The following is a 21,649-nucleotide window of genomic DNA, read 5'->3' as shown; positions in this document are numbered from 1 at the left end:
AGCAGGGGACGGGTTACAGTGGAAAGTAGTAGTAAGAGTGCAATATGGTTGAAAAGGTTGTCCAGGCCTTTTTGTTTTTTTACTATGTGCCTAAAAAAGGAGTAGTAGTAACCAGCCTGTTGTACTCTGTGTCGGCTCAGAGGTCACTGACCGCTCCTGCCGGCTTTTCCACAACAGATCAGCTCTTCCTCTTCCGCTGCGTTGATGGGGCGTAACTACCGACATCATGCTGATTGACAGCCGCCTCACCACAGTTGTGCAGCGGAGAGCCATCTGTCAATCAGCATGACGTTGGCAGTAACACCCCGTAAACAGTGCAGAACGGAAGAGAAGGACTGTTTCATTTAGCGGCAGTGTTGCGCTGCAGGCCCAAGCTGTGCGCTTTGCGATGCCGCTACATGAGTCAGCATCGGAGGCGTGCAGTAACACTGAAGCCAGATTGGAAGCTAACATCCGGGGAGCCTGGCCAGATTAAGTGACTGCTTATGAGCACTGTGCATGTTCAGCCACTGCCGCTAAACCGTAACAGGGCCAGTATCCGAGGCAATCAGCAGTAAACAGAGCTATAAACATGATTATCAGGGGAGGGTGAATATTAATAGACTGAAATAAAACACAATTTTTACTGAACAAAGGCATCATCCAGGAGGCATACAGGTATGACTAATTTCAGCTGGTTACAACCTGTATGCCCAAATTAATAACTCAAAGCTGAAATGGGTGACAGATTCTGTTTAAAGAGGAGCCAAACTGAGTTTCTAAAGAAGTTTGGAGGCTGAAATCCGCTGTCCAAACTGTGTATTGAGCCGCCTTTGATGACAGAGTAATCTCCAAGGGACTGTGGTCATCAAGATCGCCTGATTTAACACCACCGTTTTTTTTTCCATAGGGGTAATTTTGAAGAGTCGGGTGTACAGTAACAAACCATGAACATTACAGGCCTCCGAGAGAACACAGCGAGAAATTCAGGCTATGACCCCAGACGTCCTGCAGAATACATTCTACAATATGGAGCGGCAAATGCGGGTGTACTTGGATGCGAATGGTGGACATTTTAAACACCTGCTTTAAAATAACAGTTTCTCATGAACCAAGGTACGTACAGTCCAAATTTCAGTACAATAGACAGTCTCTTTTAGAAGTTAGGCTATGTTCACACTAGGCGTTTTTTCAGTGGTTTTTTTTCAGCAGCAAAACCTGCTCTCTTGTTAGTAAAGAACCTGCAGAAAAAACATGTTTTACTTGTTTTTTCTTGTGATTTTTGCTGCGTTTTTGTCATGCTACATTTGTCGCTTCGGCATGCTGATAAAGTTTAGAGCAAGAACAACAAAAAAAAGATCTGATTCTATTTCATCAGGTTTTGGTACATTTTTGATACCTGCGTTTTTTGACCACCCATTACTTTCAATGGCTGAAAAAACGCTGAAAAAAAAATGCTGAAAGAAGGGACATCTATTGTGCAAAAAAACCCCAAAAAACATGCAAAGCGCAAAATACCGAGGACAAAAAAAAAAAACAATGTGTGCATGAGATTTTTGAAATCTCAAACTTAGCTGGTAGTGTAAAACGCAGCCTGTATATTGTAGGCGCTGTATAGTGTCTGATTGGTGGGGATCCGGGTCCCCCGCTGATCAGTGAAACCACCACTCTAAAATAAGCCGTGCCTGCATGTGCAGCTCAACAACTATATAGGTCTGTACACTCACACCATCAGAACCGGGTACAGACCCATAGACATTAGCAAGTACACCGCACCATGTGTATAGGTCATACAGAAACCGCACACTTCAGACCTCGAACCCCATAGCAACATATATTACACACACATATATATATTAAAATATTTTACAAAATGATAGTCTGTTTAAAGTAACTAACAGTAGTCTTTTTTTTTTAAAATAAATCAATAGAACAAGTTAAAATAAGAATATGATAGAATGTAACAATACATATCAGAAATCTGCTCCCCCCCCCCCCCACATGACTGATTTTTCAGTCTCAAAATTTTCAATTTACAAGTAAAACCACTGAAGACAAAATCTCCCATTACTGAGATAGGAGAGGACAGTTGGTGCTCAAATTTCTATGGAGAACTTGCAGCAGAATTGTCTGCCACTGGCTCCTCCTCTCCATAGAAGTTTAAAAGCACCAACTGCCAACTCATCTCTCACTAATGGGGACGTCTGTCTTTGCTGAATGCAGATTTTTACTCATGAATTGAGAGTAAATGATCAGTCCAGAAAAAAGAAGCAGATCTCTTTGATAAGTTATACTATAAAGTTGCTTATTTTCGTGTGTACTATTGATTTATGAGATCAGAGTAAATGTCGTTTTAATTATTATGTTAAATTGAGTCTAAGGTATATGACTGGAGGACAAGTAGGTAAGTGCAAATCTGGATGTTGGTAATGCGGCTGATGTGATTTATCTGGACTTTGCAAAGGCATTTGATACAGTACCACATAACAGCCTTATACTGAAGCTACAGAAGGAAGGACTTGGGGGAACTATATGCAGATGGGTAAGGAATTGGCTAAATGATAGGAAGCAAATGGTCGTTATAAATGGTACATTCTCTAAATGGGATATAGTCTGCAGTGGGGACTGCAGGGATCTGTGCTAGGACCGATACTATTTAACCTCTTTATTAATGATCTTGGGGGATGGAATTGAGAGTAAAGTGTCAGTTTTTACTGACGATACCAAACTATGTAGGATATTAAAATTTGATCTTGACATGACGATATTGCAGAACGATCTGGATAAGATGACTGAATGGGCAAACACTTGGCAGATGAGGTTTAATGTATATTAGATATTAGGATTACTGTCCAACAGAATGGCATGGTTGAGACCGATGTATTCCATAAGGAGACATCGGTCAATGCATTGTTGCATGCAACATCGGCTCACACATCTTCAACCATTCGGGCCATTCCTGTTGGACAGTATCTGAGAATGAAATGCATCTGTTCCTCCGATAAGGCCTTTGAGGCTCAGGCCCGGGACCTTGGTCAGAGATTTCGGGAACGTGGGTACAGTGCACGTAGTATCAAAAGAGGCTACAAACGTGCCAAGAATACTCCACGGGATCTTCTTCTAATTAACTCCACCAAACAAATTGAGAGATCCCCCTATTAGATTCATATCAACTTATAATAGTCGTTGGCGGGAGATACGCGAGATCCTCTCTAAACATTGGTCCATCCTCAAAACAGAACCCACACTAAACAAAATCTTACCTGATAAACCGTTGATGACGGCTAGGAGGGGAAAAAGTCTAAAGGACTCACTGGTCAAAAGCCACTGTCGCCCCCACTCCCACCATATTTGGGGCTAGGAAACAAAGACGGGGAAGTTATCCTTGCGGGTCATGTTTGGCCTGCAAGAATATAATTCGCACTACGTCATTTACCTCCGCGGACGGGCAAAAGAATTTTAAAATCACGCAATATATTTCTTGCAGTTCGACATATATTGTGTATATGGCCACATGTTCGTGTAATTTGAGCTATGTCGGACTCACATCCAGAGAATTTCGGATTCGAGTCAGGGAACACATCCGTGATGTGCTGGCGGCTCGAGAGGTCTCTGATGTAGTATCACTTAAGACGATCCCGCGACACTTCAAGCTGTGCCATAATTGTGACCCCACATGCCTCAAATTTAGAGGCATTGACCGAGTGTATCTTGGCGCATTTCGAGTGTCGCTGGATAGCCACTTTGGATACGATGACCCCGGGGGGCCTTAATGAACAAAATAGTTTTGCCTCCTATCTTTAGATCGATTCGTCCTTCCCCCTTTGTTTTTATTATGTGGATTTTAATTTATTGCTCTTTTTCAGTAGTATGCCATCATTAAGCCTCACATTTGGAGGACATCCTGGACTTTTTGGATCTACTTGACAAGTGCCTCCGCCTCCTATATGGGTCAAGTCTCTCTTCACATATTTGTGAACATCAAAATACATCATAGGATTCCCCAGATATCTCCATTTCAAATGGGCCAACTGCAATGCTTATCTGAAGAGTTATTGTTTTGTCTATCTTTATGTAGTATGTATATTTTTCCATTTCTTGTGTAATGTGTCGCAGATGAGTGCGCTTTTCTTGGTGATTCCTTTTGATGGTATTTGCTTCATATGTGTTTGCCCATCTCCTTTCCCTTATCCAATATGGCGGCGCATGTGCGAGACTGTCCCTCCCCGATCACGTCCCACAAGGCTTCCGTACAGCGGGGGTGCGGGCCACTGACGGGCCACTGACGTTAATGGAACGCATTGTTTCCGCCCGCACTTCCGCTGGGAATGGGCCGGAAATGCCGTGTCGGAGGGGACAGACGTCTTCGCGCATGCGCCGCATCTATCGGCGATGACAGCTGATTGCTGTTTAATGGGGTATATAATGATGGTGGTCCACATGTACAACGACAGCCCCCCGAGGAAGCAGCACACGAAACGCGCGTCGGGTCGGGGCTTCAACGCGACATCGGAGTTTACATTGCACATGGGTGAGTCATTTGACTTGCTGAAGACACCACTATGACTGTCTTACATTTTTATGAGAATGGCTGGAACAGTTACTGAATCTGCATACTTATAGATTCCATGCCATCTCTTGGGTTCTTCTGACTATATATACTGCCATTTGGTCAGACTATTTATGCACGCTCCTTTCATGTGGCTAGTCACATTTATATCAGAGTGTAACCCCTACTTTAATGTTATCAGATGATCTCATGTGTACTTCTATACAGAATTGTCGCTTTGTATCTGTGTTTTCCATCCCCGGTGACCTACTAATTTGTCAAGAGTATATTGATTTTAATATTTATATTGAATAAAATTTGTCTTTTTAATATTATTCAATATTGTTCTATACTTCCTTTTTGGGGGTCATACTCCTTATATTTCTATAGGCTATTAATGTATATAAATGTAGAGTAATGCACCTAGAACAGAATAATCCTATTGCTACATATACATTATATGGGAGTATACTCGGGACTACAGAACAGGAGAAGGACTTGGGTATTCTTGTTACAAGTAAGCTGAGCAGCAGTACTCAATGTCAAGCAGCAGCCGCAAAAGCAAATAAGATTTTAGGGTGATTTTTAAAAAGAGAAATAAAATTCCATTGTATTGTTACCCCTTTATAAATCACTGGTGAGGCCACATATGGAATATGGGATCCAGTTTTGGGCTCCACATTTTAAAAAAGATATTCGGAAGTAAGAGTCAGTTCAAAGGCGGCAACTAGATTATTACACGGGATAAAGGCCTCTCATGTGAGGAGAGGTGGAAAAAGTTGAGCTTCTTTAGCTTAGAAAAACGACGCAGCAGAGGAGATCTCATTTACATGTATAAATACGTGTGGTCAGTACAAAGGACTAGCACATGACTTATTCCCTCCAAAGGCCTTACTAAGGACCAGGGGGCACTCATTACGGGTGGAAGAAAGGCTAAACCGGAAAGGGTTCTTTACAGTCAGAGCAGTCAGACTGTGTAATGCTGACCACAAGAGGTAGTGATGGCCGACACTATAACAGCTTTTATACAAGGACTGGATGATTTCCTCGATACACATAACATTGTGGGCTACAGTTAAATTAGATAAAATGTTACACCTATAGTAGTACTATTGATCCAGGAATCTTGTACTGATCGCCTTTCTCGGGGTCAAGAAGGAATTTTCCCCCGTGGGGCAATTTGACTGAATGTGTCGTGGGGTTTTTGCCTTCTTCTGGATCAACAGATTTAGGTACAAGGATTTTAGTAATACTAAAACAGTAATACAAAAATAAAACTAATTAAAAAATTATAAACTGATTTATTTGTAATTGTAATAGTGCAGCAATAATAAAAATGGTAATTCATTTGTGAGGCCTAGTCCCAGTAAAGTTGGTGTAGTGTTGGTATGGGGAGTAAGGTTGAACTTGATGGACCTAGGTCTTTATTCAACCTACATTACTGTGTTACTATACAATACCCCCTTGACACAGATTTGCTTCTTCGGGTCCAAACCCAGTGGCGTCTAGATGTCAGGCAGACCGGAGGAGTGACACTTGCAGTGGAAGTTCTTTAGCTCTTTAACCCCTTAATAACATTTGACGTACTAATACGCGTCTGTGCCCTGGGACTTAAGAGCCAGACCCGTATTAGTACGTCATGGCGATCGCGCACGCACACAGGCTGTGCGGGCGCGATCGCCGCCGGGTGTCAGCTGATTGTCACAGCTGACACCCGGTACTATGTGCAGGGAGCGGTCCTGCACCGCTCCCAGCACATTAACCCCCGCGATGCTGCGATCGAAGTCGATCGAAATCGATCGCGGCATTGCGGGGGCAAGGGGAGGTGATCGGCGATACTCACCTCCTCTTCCGGCTTCCAGCGCAGACTGCAGCGGCTTCCCGGGTGTTGCCATGACGACCCGATGTCGTCATGACAACATCCGGGTCACCAGAGAGCAGGAAGATTGCTTGGACATGCGCAGTGCATCTCCAAGCAATCTTAACACTGTGCACTTCTGACAGCCTGCATGGCATAGGGATGGTGCTCCATTCCTATGCCATGCAGGCGATCAGAAAAAAAAAAGTGAAAGTCCCAGAGTGGGACAAAGTAATAAGGTGTACAAACTGTCTGAAAGTGGAAAAAAAAAAAAAAAAATGTGCAAAAATATTATAAAAAAATAAAAAAAATAATACACCAAAAATAAAAATATAATGTACCCATCAATAAATATTATTATAAAAAAAATTAAAAAAAAAACAATAAAAGTACACATATTTGGTATCGCCGCGTCCGGAACAGCCTGACCTATAAAACTGTCCCACTAGTTAACCCCTTCAGTGAACACGGTAAAAAAAAAAAAACGCAGCAAAAAACAATGCTTTATCACCATACCGCCAAACAAAAAGTGGAATAACACGCGATCAAAAAGACGCATATAAATAAAAATGATACCGCTGAAAACGTCATCTCGTCCCACACAAAACAAGCCGCCATACAGCTCCATCAGCCGAAAAATAAAAAAGTTTCAGCTCTCAGAATAAAGCGATGCTAAAAAATATTTTTTTCTATAAAATAGCTTTTATTGTGTATAAGCGCCAAAACATAGAAAAATTATACAAATGTGGTACCGCTGTAAACGTACTGACCCGAAGAATAAAGCTACCTCATCAATTTTACCACACGCGGAACAGAATAAAAAAAAACAAAAAAAAACAATTCCTGAATTGTTGGTTTTTGTTTATTCTGCCTCCCAAAAATCGGAATAGAAAGCGATCAAAAAATGTCACGTGCCTGAAAATGGCACCAATAACAACGTCAAGTCATCCCGCAAAAAACGAGCCGTCACATGACTGTCTGCCAAAATCTGAAAAAATTATAGCTTTCAAAATATGGCGATGCAAAAACTAGATTTTACAAAAAATGCGTCTTTTAGTGTGTGACATCTGTCAGTCATAAAAACCCCATATGATTCTGGCATTGCTGTAATCGCACCGACCCGAAGAATAAAGTCGTCTAATCACTTATACCGCACAAGGAACGGCGTCAAAAATAAACTCTTGGGTTAGGATTGGGCTAGGTTTGGGGCTAGGGTTGTGCTAGGGTTAGGGCTGGGGTTGGGATTTTTTTCAAAAGTAAGAAAAAAAGATGACGATATGGTGACTAGTGTTGAGAGCAAGTGCTCGCTACTTGAGTTTGCATCGGGTGCTCTGGTATGCATTGAGTATCGTGGGTATTTGAGTGACATGCTCGAGTCTCTGCCCCATATGCTTCGCGGCCAAAAAACTTTACGGGGATTGCCTGCCATGCACGAGCGATCCCCGCATGTTTTTTTTTGGGTGCCTAATAACCGTGAAACATGCGGAGCAGGGACTCGAGCATGTCACTCAAGCACACGCTGTACATGGTGCATACCTGAGTACGCGATGCAAACTCAAGTAGCGAGCACTTGCGCTCAAGAATAATGACAACTTATTCAATATGATGACCTAATGTAAACAAATTCTGTGCCGTACCTCTGGGTTCAAAATGTTCACTATACACCTTAATAAAATCCTTGAGGGGTATAGTTTCCAAAATGGGGACATTTGTGGGGGAGCTCCACTGTTTAGGCACATCACGGGCTCTCCAAACGCGACATGGTGTCCGCTAACAAATTGAATGGAAAATCGGCTCAAATGGTTAGCGGACGCCATGTTGCGTTTGGAGAGCCCCTGTGTGCCCAAACATTGGAGCTCCCCCCACAAGTGACCCCATTTTGGAAACTAGACCCCCCAAGGCACCTATCTAGATGCATAGTGAGCACTTGGAACCCCAGGTGCTTCACAAATTGATTCATAAAAATGAAAAAGTGTTTTTTTTTTCACTTTTTCATTATTACGAATCAATTTGTGAAGCACCTGGGGGTTCCAAGTGCTCACTATGCATCTAGAAAGGTGCCTTGGGGGGTCTAGTTTCCAAAATGGGGTCACTTGTGGGGGAGCTCCAAAGTTTGGGCACAGAGGGGCTCTCCAAACGCAATGTGGTGTCCGCTAACAATTTGAGCCGATTTTCCATTCAATTTGTTAGCGGATACCATGTTGCATTTAGAGAGTCCCTGTGTGCCCAAACATTGGAGCTCCCCCACAAGTGACCCCATTTTGGAAACTAGACCCCCCAAGGCACCTATCTAGATGCATAGTGAGCACTTGGAACCCCTAGGTGCTTCACAAATTGATTCATAAAAATGAAAAAGTGTTTTTTTTTTCACTTTTTCATTATTACGAATCAATTTGTGAAGCACCTGGGGGTTCCAAGTGCTCACTATGCATCTAGAAAGGTGCCTTGGGGGGTCTAGTTTCCAAAATGGGGTCACTTGTGGGGGAGCTCCAAAGTTTGGGCACACAGGGGCTCTCCAAACACAACATGGCGTCCGCTAATTATTCAAGCAAATTTTACAATCAAAAAGTCAAATGGCGCTCCTTCCCTTCCGAGCCCTGCCGTGCGCCCAAACAGTGTTTCTTCCCCAAATATTGGGTATCTGCGTGCCCAGGGGAAATTGCACAACAAATTTTGGGGTCCATTTTTTCTTGTTACCCCTGTGAAAATAAAAAAAAATTGGGTCTAAAGTAACATTTTTGTGAAAAAAGTTAAATGTTCATTTTTTTCTTCCACATTCAAAAAATTCCTGTGAAGCACCTGAAGGGTTAATAAAGTTCTTGAATGTGGTTTTGAGCACCTTGAGGGGTGCAGTTTTTAGAATGGTGTCACTTTTGGGTATTTTCTGTCATAAAGACCTCTCAAAGTGACTTCAAATGTGATGTGGTCCCTAAAAAAATGGTTTTATAAATTTTGTTGGAAAAATGAGAAATCGCTGGTCAACTTTTAACCCTTATAGCTCCCTAACAAAAAAAAATTTTGGTTCCAAAATTGTGCTGATGTAAAGTAGACATGTGGGAAATGTTATTTATTAACTCTTTTGTGTGACATATCGCTCTGATTTCAGGGCTTAAAAATTCAAATTTTGAAAATCGCAAAATTTTCAAAATTTTCGCCAAATTTCCGTTTTTTTCACAAATAAACGCAAGTGATATCGAAGAAATTTTTCCACAATCATGAAGTACAATATGTCACGAAAAAACAATCTCAGAATCAGGGGGATCCGTTGAAGCGTTCCAGAGTAATTACCTCATAAAGTGACAGTGGTCAGAATTGTAAAAATTGGCCCGGTCATTAACGTGCAAACCACCCGCGGGGCTTAAGGGGTTAAAAACTTACATTTTTGAAACATGAAAATGGAGCAACAGATTGAGGCAATATGTCGTCAGGGGGTGTGTTGCATCACTTTCACATCAACCCTACAGTCACGTACAGAATTAGGAAACACTGTCTAATTTTTAACTATACAGAGCTGCTCAGTATGATAAAGTAACCATCATTCATTCTTATTGAGCTCGGATTATAGAGGAGACGTGTTTGATCTCTATAGATGCATTGTCTATCACATGTTTGTATCTCTGTAGCTGGGAGGAGGCTGTGTTGATGCTTCCCCAGAAACAATAGATTACTAAGCAACCTAACTGCCACTTCCATAGTTTTGAAACTGTAATAATAGATTACAAGAAACATTCAGACACTTTAATGAATATTTGACATGACAACTGTATTATACTCAAAAGGCATGTACCATCACTAAAGATGGGGAGAATCCATTCTTCAGACTCCGGTCCCCCGGACTGGTCAGTAATCTGTAACGGTTGGCCATGTAATGTAATGTCAGACCGAATGATCAAGAGAAGCGCCAGGAAGGTCAGGAGATTCGCAAGGCCTCCCACCCGGCGGTCACAGATTACTGACCTGGCCGATGGACCGGAGTCCTGAGGATCTCCTTACCTCCTGGCATTCCCAGCTCTTGTTATAATTATTCGGGCTAGAGAGAGGTCATCCAGTCAACAGATTACTGACTTGGCCGATGGACCGGAGTCCTGCGAATGAATTCTACCATCTCTAACCGTCCAGCTGCGCTAAACCCATATAAGCAGGTGAAGTGTAGGTAGTATGGTCTGAACAATTTAACAATTTGGACTAAACAGCACCTGAGATACAGTAATTGGATTTTTGTGTTTATCGTATAAATCCCTTTCAATACATCGGGTGGGGGGGGGGGGGGTGACACCGTACCGTTGGTACATTGCCTAGCACTAGGAGGCTAGATACTAGATGGAAAAAAGTGTTTCTATCTTGTGGGCTATGCTCTCTCCTATGCTGTACCCCTCTCCGTTTAGTGTGAAAAGCAGTAGGAGAACAAAACAGAATTCTGGAACATAAACCAAGAACCAACATGACCTGAACCCGGGGGAAGAAAACAAGACAACCAGAACTGACTGAGAACAGAGAATAAAAAATGTAGGGTGGGTTGTATCCCCAATGTATTTAGCGAGAGAAAGTAGGGCTGGGCAATTTGGCAAAAAAAAACTGTACGTTCAACAAATTTGGCATAAATCAATAGTACAGGAGATTACAAGATTCTTTTAGTATGTCTCATCAGATAAATCCGCTTCCTTCCCCACCCAGTGATCTGAACTCACCACCCACTGTGAAAAGGCAGATCAAGTCCACTCAGAGGCAGAGAGAGAGAGGGAGGAGGAGTAAGAAACAGGGAAGGTAAAAGACCGAAGCAAACAGAAAACCATACTTTCACCTCACATCAGAGCTTGATTCAGATCAACACAGCTCAGCTCTGTTGTATAATGTCCTCCATGACGCGCGCCAGTTTATACTGGAAAGCACAAGTTACCCTTTTAAAGGATGATTTTCGATTTTAAACTTTAAACTTTTTTTTTTTCACAAGAGGAAATTGTTGGGTTCAGGCAACATGAATCTAAATATGTATGAGGTTCCTAAAGTTCAGCCAAGACCTTTTTGCAACTACTGATCAGTTTGTATGGGATTACTGAATGACAGCTGCCGTCCACAACATTTTGTGTGACTCAAAACCATAAAGGGTCATTACCGGTTTACATCACAGGGGATTTAGGTGCACAGGATCATCTCCCATCACAAAAGTTTAAGGCTCCTGCATGATCTTAAAAAATAAATCCAGATGTAGTGATGACGCTGTTTACCCCCAGCAGTATCAGACGCGGTTCCTCTGGACAGGATCCATTGTCACAAGGCAAATCAGGCATCCAGCACATGGTGAGATGGAGACATGTCACCACGCTGCCTTGTGATGAGTCTGGACCAGAGGGCTTTATGTGAGAGATTAGATCATGCAAGAAGTTTAGAAACAATCCCTATTGTGATGTGTTAGTAGAGTAAAAGGTCTTGAGAGGTTCCTATAAAGAATAACCGTTGGTTTAAATTTCATTTCATAAGTCAATAGTACACAGGAAAATAAGAAACTGTAATATATCTTATCAGAGAAATTGCTTCCTTCTCCTCCTGGACTGATCTTTCACTCTAATTCATGTGTAAAATCTGTATTCAAGATTTTCCAATTTCTCAGATAAGAAATGACAGTTGGTGCTTATAAGAGTCTATGGGGAGTGGAGGGAAAAGCTATTTCCCCTGAAATGAGTTACAGTTCTCCATAGAACTTTATGAGCACCAACTGTCATCTCCTATACCAGTAATGGGAAAGTCTGTATTCATTGAAGACAGATTTTTACCTGTGAATTGAGAATTTTGCTACGATTAATGGGAAGACGTGGCTCATAAATGGAGAAAGAAGCAGATTTCTATAATAAGATACAATACAAAGTTGCTAATTTTCATGTGTCCTATTAGTTTATGAAAAAAATTAAAAACCGTAACTTTGTAAAGTTTGACTAGGCGTATAAAAAAAAAAAAAAAAAAAAAAGTCCCAAAATGATAATAAAGTTCAAGCAGTAAACACGATACACACTAAAATACCCTAATATGCCATACAGTACATGTATGAGCTAGAGGTCGCCTTTACTATCTTTCTGCTGCCTCGTTCTGACGCTCCATAGACTTACATTGTAAAAGGCATTTTGGTGGTCACACACAGAACGCAGTGCGATCTGAGGAAATCGAAAGAGCAATCACGTGACCCAGAAGAGGGACGGAGCCGCGCTGTAAACGGGAGAAGGTGGCGATCGAGTTTAGTCAAAAATTTTCATGGGAGTGCTTCTTTAGGTCATAACTGGAGAGTAAATCCAGCCCACTACAAAAACAAGTTGTGCAGAGTGGATTTGGGTTTTGCCAAGACCCCGTCAGCTTTACTAAGCCGGGTAGACTCTCGCCACTCAAACGCCGCTTCGAGCACAAGCTTCGGCATTACTGATGCTGCTCTTTTGCCAAATATATTGCACACAATGAGAATAGAACTGGGAACCCCCAACCTGCTAGACAGGGGCTGTAACCCTGCGCCAAGTGCACTCTGTCATTAGGAGGTTGAAGTACTACTGGGCTCAGGAAGCCCATCCTGCTTCTAAAACAATCAGATGTCGTGAAGTCGTAGCTACCAGGAAGCTCATTGTCTCCCAGCTAAGCGTCATGTCGTGATCGCCATCAATCACAAATATATACTGTTAGCAAATATGAAAAATCCGCAAACCATATTCACTCGTGGTTCCCAAGCCAACTTTAAAAGGTGTATTCAAGGGAGTAAATAGTTTTTGTTCATGATGTAAACCATTCATTGCTTGCTCGACATATTGCACTGTGTACAGAGTATACAGCGGCTCTGCCATATGGTGTACAGCAGATAACATGTGAATAGAAATCCCCTTGTGATGCTTTACCATTGTCTTCTGGAAACTACATTATTTTTTTATTCAAAATAAAATCTGGATTAATCCTATTATCCCCTCTCTTTCTGGCCCCCCAAGCATATTTGTTTTCATATGTGGTGCTGTAATTGCATGAAACCACACGTTGCCTCCTGCTGATATCATTGATCCCTCTCGGTGTTCACAGACCAACAATAAACTTTTGTATTGTGCTTTAGTCATCCATTCTTGCTGCTCAGATAAGCAGGACGTTCTAGCAGGGGATGGGTCACTGACCCCCAGGATGGATGTCATAATTGTGTACCCTCGGCATAGCAGTGGTGTGCCACACCGTGGCTGGGGGTCATTTTCCATAATGATTGCATGCAAATTGCAAACAATATTGGGCACACAACGGACCACAATTTTTTTTCCGTGCTGGATAACAAAACAGTGCAACTTTCCCCTTTCAGTTACAATAATCTCTGGAGGCAGATTCTCAGAGAGATCTAGAGATCTATGTCCGGCCCATAGATCTGAACAGCTCATTTACATATAAGAAAAATATGGATTTCCCTGGAATAATCAGATCACAGATATCAAGGTATCATTTTATCCAGCTTCCTATGACCTACATGCCCATATACTGTAGACGGCTTAGGAAGGTTGATCCTACTGACAGATTCCCTTTAAAAGTTATTTCCTTCGGCACTGTTGGTGACAGGTACAGAGCTAGTAAGGTTTCTATAGGGACTAAGTCCCCTACAATACAGTATAGCCAATTTAAAATGCATTCTGGGGGTGACTGACTCCCTTTAACTAATACAGCTGGGACATGTACAGACATGTATGGATATAACCATTCCTTGTACAGAATGACATGTCCCCTACACTGCTCCAGCTTTTCACAGCAAGGACTTGGATGCCATCTGCTGGGGAAGTAGTAAACTGCAGGTAAGGTTTTCTAGTTCACTGAGGCGCAATTAATTATTGCATTTGCTCCTTGTCTTATTTTTGGTGTTTTTTGCTTATTTTTCATTTGAGCTTTTTCTAAAGTCTATTTTATATGTTTTCTTCTGTTTTACGTTTACCATTGTGGGCAGGTCCTGGGGCATCCAGATTATTTCAGTTGTGACTTTTTTTTAAATAGTGGCAAAATTTAGCCACAAATGTACTCCCCTATTCCCGCTACCCTTCCCCTGGGACGATTTTATGTAATCTCGGTATGTCACTCTCCACAAGGAGAAACGTTAACCCTTAGACCTCAGTCCAGAGCTTCTCATCTAGCCAAATCATATCTCATACTCTGTACTGACGAGGGCCAACAGCCCGAAAACACTGTCTGCAAATTGAGATTCTGATTTGGCTTTTATCCTAAGTAGTGTTGAGCCACCCCCATAGCGTTCGGGTTCGGGTTGTCGAACACCGGTATGTTCGTGGAACTGTTCGTCGAACACCGTTAAAACCAATGGCAGGCAAATAAAAACACATCGAAAACACCTTCAAAGGTGTCCAAAAGCTGACAAACTGCTCAGAAGACACTCTTTAAAAAAGCCGGCCGGCAATTCAGCATCGGTACCCGACAATTTAGAACACAAAGAATAGAGCATCACACATAGATTAGATAGATATTATATATGTGACTGACATATTTCTAAGTACAGTGACAGTGTTGATTACTGTACTTGTCATTTAGTGTTAAAATAAAGGATTTATTAAAAAAAATTGGCGTAGGGTTCCCCGTAATTTTAGTCTCTAGCGGAGGTTAAGCAGACGGATGGGGCAGATGTTTGAAGCCTGGGAAGGGGGTAATACCCACGGAGCTTCCCAGGCTACTAATATCAGCCCCCAGCTGAATACCTAGTCTTTACTAGCTATTAAAATGGGAGACCCAAAAAAAAAAAAAAAAATGACGTGGGGTCCCCCCTATTTTAATAACTAGCAAAGGCTAGGCAGACAGCTGGGGGCTGATATTAATAGCCCAGGAAGGGTGCCATGAATATTGGCCCCCTCCCAGGCTAGAAACACCAGCCGTCAGCCACCCCAGAAATAGCGCATCCATAGGATGCGCCAATTCTGGCACTTAGCCTCGCTCTTCCCACTACATTGTAGCGGTGGCAGTGGGGTAATAGGGTTGGGGTTGATGTCAGCTTATAATGCCAGCTGACATCAAGCCCAGGTTAGTAATGGAGAGGCGTCTATAAGACACCCCCATTACTAATGCCATAGTCAAAGTAAAAAAAAACAAAAAACCATAACACCCAGAATAAAGTCCTTTAATTGAAATAAACACACAATTCTTTATTGTTCTAAATTAAACCATAATTACCATCACGCCCATTCCAGCAGAAGCCAACGATCTCCTGCAATAAAAGAAAAATAATAAACAAACATCATCCTTACCTTTCCATGGTTCCCAAGACAGCTTCAGCTCTGCTACATTGACATGACAGGCTGGATCGCAGCAGAACACTGCCATCCAGCTTGCCATGCCACAGACACTGAGAAGTTCAGGCATGCTTGCGCTCCTCAGTGTCTGGCTGTGACGGCATCCAGATGAGCAGAGTTCATGTCCAATGAACTCAGCTCACCTCATGCACGTCACTGACAGCGTGGGAGAATTCTCCTGCGCATGCAGTGAGCGCGAGAGAATTCTCCTGCGCTCACGGCAAGCGCAGGAGAATTTTCCCACGCTGTCGGTGACGTGCATGAGGTGAGCTGAGTTCATTGGACATGAACTCTGCTCATCTGGATGCCGTCACAGCCAGACACTGAGGAGCGCAAGCATGCCTGAACTTCTCAGTGTCTGTGGCATGGCAAGCTGGATGGCAGTGTTCTGCTGCGATCCAGCCTGTCATGTCAATGTAGCAGAGCTGAAGCTGTCTTGGGAACCATGGAAAGGTAAGGATGATGTTTGTTTATTATTTTTCTTTTATTGCAGGAGATCGTTGGCTTCTGCTGGAATGGGCGTGATGGTAATTATGGTTTAATTTAGAACAATAAAGAATTGTGTGTTTATTTCAATTAAAGGACTTTATTCTGGGTGTTATGGTTTTTTGTTTTTTTTTACTTTGACTATGGCATTAGTAATGGGGGTGTCTTATAGACGCCTCTCCATTACTAACCTGGGCTTGATGTCAGCTGGCATTATAAGCTGACATCAACCCCAACCCTATTACCCCACTGCCACCGCTACAATGTAGTGGGAAGAGCGAGGCTAAGTGCCAGAATTGGCGCATCCTATGGATGCGCTATTTCTGGGGTGGCTGACGGCTGGTGTTTCTAGCCTGGGAGGGGGCCAATATTCATGGCACCCTTCCTGGGCTATTAATATGAGCCCCCAGCTGTCTGCCTAGCCTTTGCTAGTTATTAAAATAGGGGGGACCCCACGTCATTTTTTTTTTTTTTTTTTTTTTGGGTCTCCCATTTTAATAGCTAGTAAAGACTAGGTATTCAGCTGGGGGCTGATATTAGTAGCCTGGGAAGCTCCGTGGGTATTACCCCCTTCCCAGGCTTCAAACATCTGTCCCAGCCGTCTGCTTAACCTCCGCTAGAGACTATAATTACGGGGAACCCTAAGCAAATTTTTTTTTTTTAATAAATCCTTTATTTTAACACTAAATGACAAGTACAGTAATCAACACTGTCACTGTACTTCATATACATGTGACTGACATGTTTCTATCTATCTAATCTATGTGTGGTGCTCTATTTTTTCTGTTCTAAATTGTCGGGTACCGGTGTATGCCGCTGCTGAATTGCCGGCTTTTCATGTTTCACTGTGAGCACTGTTCCCATCAATTTGGGCAACCACTGTAATGCCACAACCACCATGGCTGTGACATTACAGTGAGTGGCAGACAATCCCTGCATGATGTGAAAAAATCTAGTTACGCTTTTGGTGCACGAACAGTTATCGAACATAACCTCGAACAGCCGAATTTTTTGCAAATTGTTCGCGTTCGTCGAACGACTCGAACACCGCCCAAAACAGCTCGAATTTGAGATTAGCGAACAGTTCGAGTCGAACACCGCTCATCTCTAATCCTAAATCATATTGCACGACTCGTTAAAGGGTTGATTGTGACTTGTAGGATTGCTATTTCCAATAGGTGGCGCTATAGAGTACAAGTCCTCTTTTTCTCTGAAGAGGCAATTTGGATATTTTTGTGCAGGGAAAATATATATTTTTGTACCGAGTTAGCCAGTAGGTAGAAAAATATTAAGATTTGCGAGTCCTCAGTGGTTGATACGTTTTAATGCCTAACTGAAAAGATGGTAACAAGTTGCAAGCTTTCGAGACTACGCAGGTCTCTTCATCAGGCATAGTATACCACAAAATCTGAAGAGTCACATATTTATACAAAATAAGACACAGAAATAATGCAATAGATGAGACAGGTGACGGAAAGCAATTATGGGAGAGATAAACAGTTCTGGCTATAAATATTTTAGCAACCACTGAGGACTCTCAAATCTAGATATTTTTGTGCAAATTCTACAGCACTTTAGAAGAACATATAACTTTTTGTGCATGTTAAAAGACAAAAATAAGGAGCATTTTTGATTTTGTGGAAAATTCACGAACCACATGGGCTAATATGAAGAATTTTGTTCAAAAAAAACCCCAAAAACCTCATCAATGAATACCACAAGAAAAAAGAAGTGAATGTAATAATGAATCAGGCCCCAAGAGTAGGACTACCTCTCCGGCACAAAGGACTAGAGAACTGGAACCGCCATCAAATTACTCACCAATCCCCTCTAGTCCTGCCCATGTCATATGTCAGTATGTGAACTAACCATAGTGATGGCATGTCAAATGACAGTGTACGCCACTCACAGGGCATGAGGTGTCACGAAGGGTATGTTCACACAGGGCAGTTTTTGGTGCATTTTTTTATGCAAATCTTAAAACTGCGTTTTAAAGCACCAGCAAAGTCTATGAGATTTCAGAAATCTCATTTACACACATCGACAAAAGTCAGGAAAAACAAACCAGCAAAGAGCTGCATTTTTGCAGAATGGAGCATGTCACTTCTTTCAGCATTCACCCATTGAAAGCAACGGGTAGTTGAAAAAACGCAAATATCAAGTTTTGCTGTATTTTTTGTTCTAAAACCTGAGGAAGTTGAATTAGGTTATTTGTGTTTTTTACTAAACTTTATCAGCATGCAAAAGAGACAAAATGGAAAGCGACAAAACCGGCAGCATAAAAAAAAAAAAAAAAAAAAAAAAAAACCAGCAACAAAAATCCTGAACAACCTCATGGCAAGAGAAGGTTTTGCTGCAGAAAATCGACGCTGAAAAAAACATGACGTGTGAACATAGCCTAACAGTGACATTCCCATGTGGCCAGTGATCTACAGCCACAAGTATATGACACGTCAGCAAGCAGAGAGATGCGCCAAGGACACAGAGATAAATTGGCTGTAGGTGTATTGTAAACCAGGATTTACTGGCATACATTAAAAGTGCACATAAAACCAGTTTTAATATATACTGTACCAATAAATCATGCTTTTATGGGTTTACACTGTGTAGAGAAAGTCACGCATCGACCTGAACCGATGACCTCAGATTTGAGTCCCCAACAGTTGATTATCCGACGTGTCACTATGTGGATTTATCAGATTTCCCTTACCATTACTGTAATGCAAGTGATCGCACAAGCGATCGCACAAAATGCGAGTCATCTGACTGGTAAATACCTAGTGCTCAGATCTGCAGGACTTAGGCTATGTTCATATACAGCAGTTTTTTTTGTGCAAATTAAAAATCTATTTTCTGGAGCCCAGACGGAGAACACCGCTTTCCTTAAAGGTTTAATATGCTAAAAAGAAGAAACTGCTGCTTGTAAATGGTTACTCTGAGTCGTTTAATATATACTATACAGAGCGAGCAGCAGCCAAACTATACAGAAGAGAAGGCTGTGAGGGTTTAACTCTGCTGCTGCTCCATAACACACAGGATCTTATTTTACATTGCTTCTTATAGAATTACATCCAGTATGAAGACTGCAGCACAGATCACCCCTGTGTTTACATGCTGCAATGCATCCCTGGCAAAGCCCATTGGACTTATAAACGATAACCTGAAACTTTACAAGCTAAAATGACTGCAACGGAGAGAAGAAATTATTTTTAAAAACCTAACCTCCGACACCTGCATAAACCACCACTAAATGTAAATGTCAAGACATGAGCCTTGAGAGCCAATGCATGTGTAATCCAGCCATACAGTTATAGCCACGTCTGCTCTGGCAGCAGGAGGAACAAAAGTCTACACAGGAATAAATAAGCAGGTTCTTCATCACCGCTCCTAGTTTATATCTGCTCCACCCTCGCACCTGCATCATAGCAGCTTGCAAGGTGCAACGCCTTCTAATAGTCGCCATTTAATGTCTCAAGAATCAAAGCGGACAAAACTTATTTGTATCTCATTCACTAATATCCATCTACTTACATGGTGCGGTAGCGGACGCCTCGCTTGGAATTGTAAAATCTACACCCAAAATAGACGGATGCCAAGAGGAAAATTGTCAGCACGATGCCGCCCATGAAACTGCCCAGGTCAAATCCTGATTTCTTCTGTAACGTGGCGGAGATGGAACCTGCGAAAATATAATTAACGATCAGCAATTATAAGAAAAATGATTGGCAATGGATTTGGGAACAGAGTGCATTCAACCCCTCTCCTCGCATCATGTCACTGTGTCCCTGGTATCTGAGAAATGTGGTGGACTCACGGCCCCTGCAGGGATGGCATAAATGTACCTAGCCTTAGTAGCCACACAGGTCAAAGTGCCTTAAAGAGGTATTCCCATTTCCAAGATTCTATCCCAATATGTAGTAGGTATAATAATAATATTAGCAAACACCTTCAATTAGAAATGTAGTATAGTTCTTCTGATAAGCAATGTTGCTTACCGCGTGTACAGGGCCTTGCAGGAGCTTAGGTATCCATGGTTACGAGCACTAAGAGCTGTCACGATATGAGTGGTCATAACCATGGATAACTAAGCTACTGCAATGCCCTGCACATGACATTAGCTATGTTGCTTATCAGGAGAACTATACTACATTTCTAATTGGAGGTATTTGCTAATATTACACCTACTATATATTGGGAAAAGGATCGTGGAATACCCCTTTAATATGATAGGTGAATCCAACTACTGAACCCCTTTAACAATCTGAGGAGAAGGGTTAACAAACTAGTTAAAAGGGGCTATTTGGGATCGGAGTAAATAAAACAACAAAAAATGTAAGTACAGAAAAAAATTATAGAATTAAAAATCTGTTCCAGCAGCGATGCTCGCTGCCAACACTAGTGATCCCCCTTGGTCCTCGTTGTTGGCTAGTCCTGCACCAAAACATGACATGCACATTAGCAGCAATGGTCAAACCTCGACCCTATCTATTATATTGAAGCAACTAATGAGTGTGTGCACAGGTCAATGTGAATGGCGGGGGATCAGAGGCAGCTGTGACATCGACTATTGTGTTTAGTGGATCATATGTTATCAGCTGTGTATAGGGAGGTTACTTGTCATTGTAATCCTGTTTCTGATGATAACGAGCCTGCTGGAAACTTTCCTGAAAAGACAGGAAGTAAAAGTCTAAAATGGCCCCAGTGGCCAATGAGAAAAATCGCTAAATTATTAATTTTTTTCCCAATAAAAATATGTAATACAAAAAAGTTGCTATATTTTTTTTTTATATATATCACAAAAAACTGATTTAAACAGGTCATTTTTGATAATTGCCCCCTTTATTTAGGCGACGCACAGCCTACCAGAACGTTCTGACATTTGGACATTCTGACCTGACCGGTCGTGCAAACATGAACCTCCTGCCCCGCACCCTCTCCAGCAAGCCGTATATTATCTCATCTGCTCACACACGATATTTCCTAGCAACACTCCAAATATCTCACAATACGCTACACCCATTATGGTTGTGTGTGCCTACAAATGTCCAGGTCTGACTTATTATATGGTAATTAAACTATTATGTGCCATCTAAAAATCAATGCTGGTCCTCAACAGCACAAAAAAAGTGACAGCAGTTCTCTAATTTTATATATATATTTTTTCTTATTATTTATCATTATTAGTGTTGAGCGAGCATGCTCGACACTGCTCGGTACTCGCCCGAGCATCTCACTACTCGGGATGTTCGGCGAGCACCGAGCATTTCCGGGTTACTCGGGCGGGAGCTCGGGTCTCCGCCCTGCATGTTTGGCGCTCTTTACAGAGCCAATGAACATGCAGGGATTGCCAGCCAGTCAGGCTGGCCGCACAGCGTCACCTCGAGTATTTAAAACCGGGCGCCGCCATCTTGGACACAGTCACTCTGGATCAGACGGTGTAGGGAGAGTGCTGCCGAGTTAGGGAGAGATTTATACTGCGAAATAGTTAGTGTA

General features: G+C 42.1%; 1 protein-coding gene and 1 long non-coding RNA gene across 3 annotated transcripts in view; one reads left to right on the top strand and one right to left on the bottom strand.

Annotated features, from left to right (window-relative positions):
- LOC141193338 (uncharacterized) overlaps window positions 1-4,863 on the top strand; it is a 31,747-nt gene extending 26,884 nt beyond the window's left edge. The window contains exons 3-4 of one of the 2 annotated variants that reach the window (XR_012266455.1): window positions 890-1,095; window positions 3,849-4,863. This is a non-coding gene — a long non-coding RNA (uncharacterized lncRNA). Of the gene's footprint in view, window positions 1-889; window positions 1,096-3,845 lie in introns of both variants that reach the window. The other variant, XR_012266454.1, reaches the window with a different exon arrangement.
- TMEM123 (transmembrane protein 123) overlaps window positions 1-21,649 on the bottom strand; it is a 51,406-nt gene that overhangs the window by 4,314 nt on the left and 25,443 nt on the right. Inside the window, exon 4 of the mRNA XM_073662123.1 lies at window positions 19,688-19,835. Coding sequence (XP_073518224.1) covers window positions 19,688-19,835 — 148 coding nt within the window. The remainder of the gene's footprint in view (window positions 1-19,687; window positions 19,836-21,649) is intronic.

The sequence above is a fragment of the Phyllobates terribilis genome, unplaced genomic scaffold, assembly GCF_046119375.1.
Source record: "Phyllobates terribilis strain yellow unplaced genomic scaffold, ASM4611937v1 Scaffold_2__4_contigs__length_985480577, whole genome shotgun sequence".
Taxonomy (NCBI): domain Eukaryota; kingdom Metazoa; phylum Chordata; class Amphibia; order Anura; family Dendrobatidae; genus Phyllobates; species Phyllobates terribilis.
Note: the sequence above shows the minus strand (reverse complement) of the source record. Positions and strands in the feature narration are given on the sequence as shown.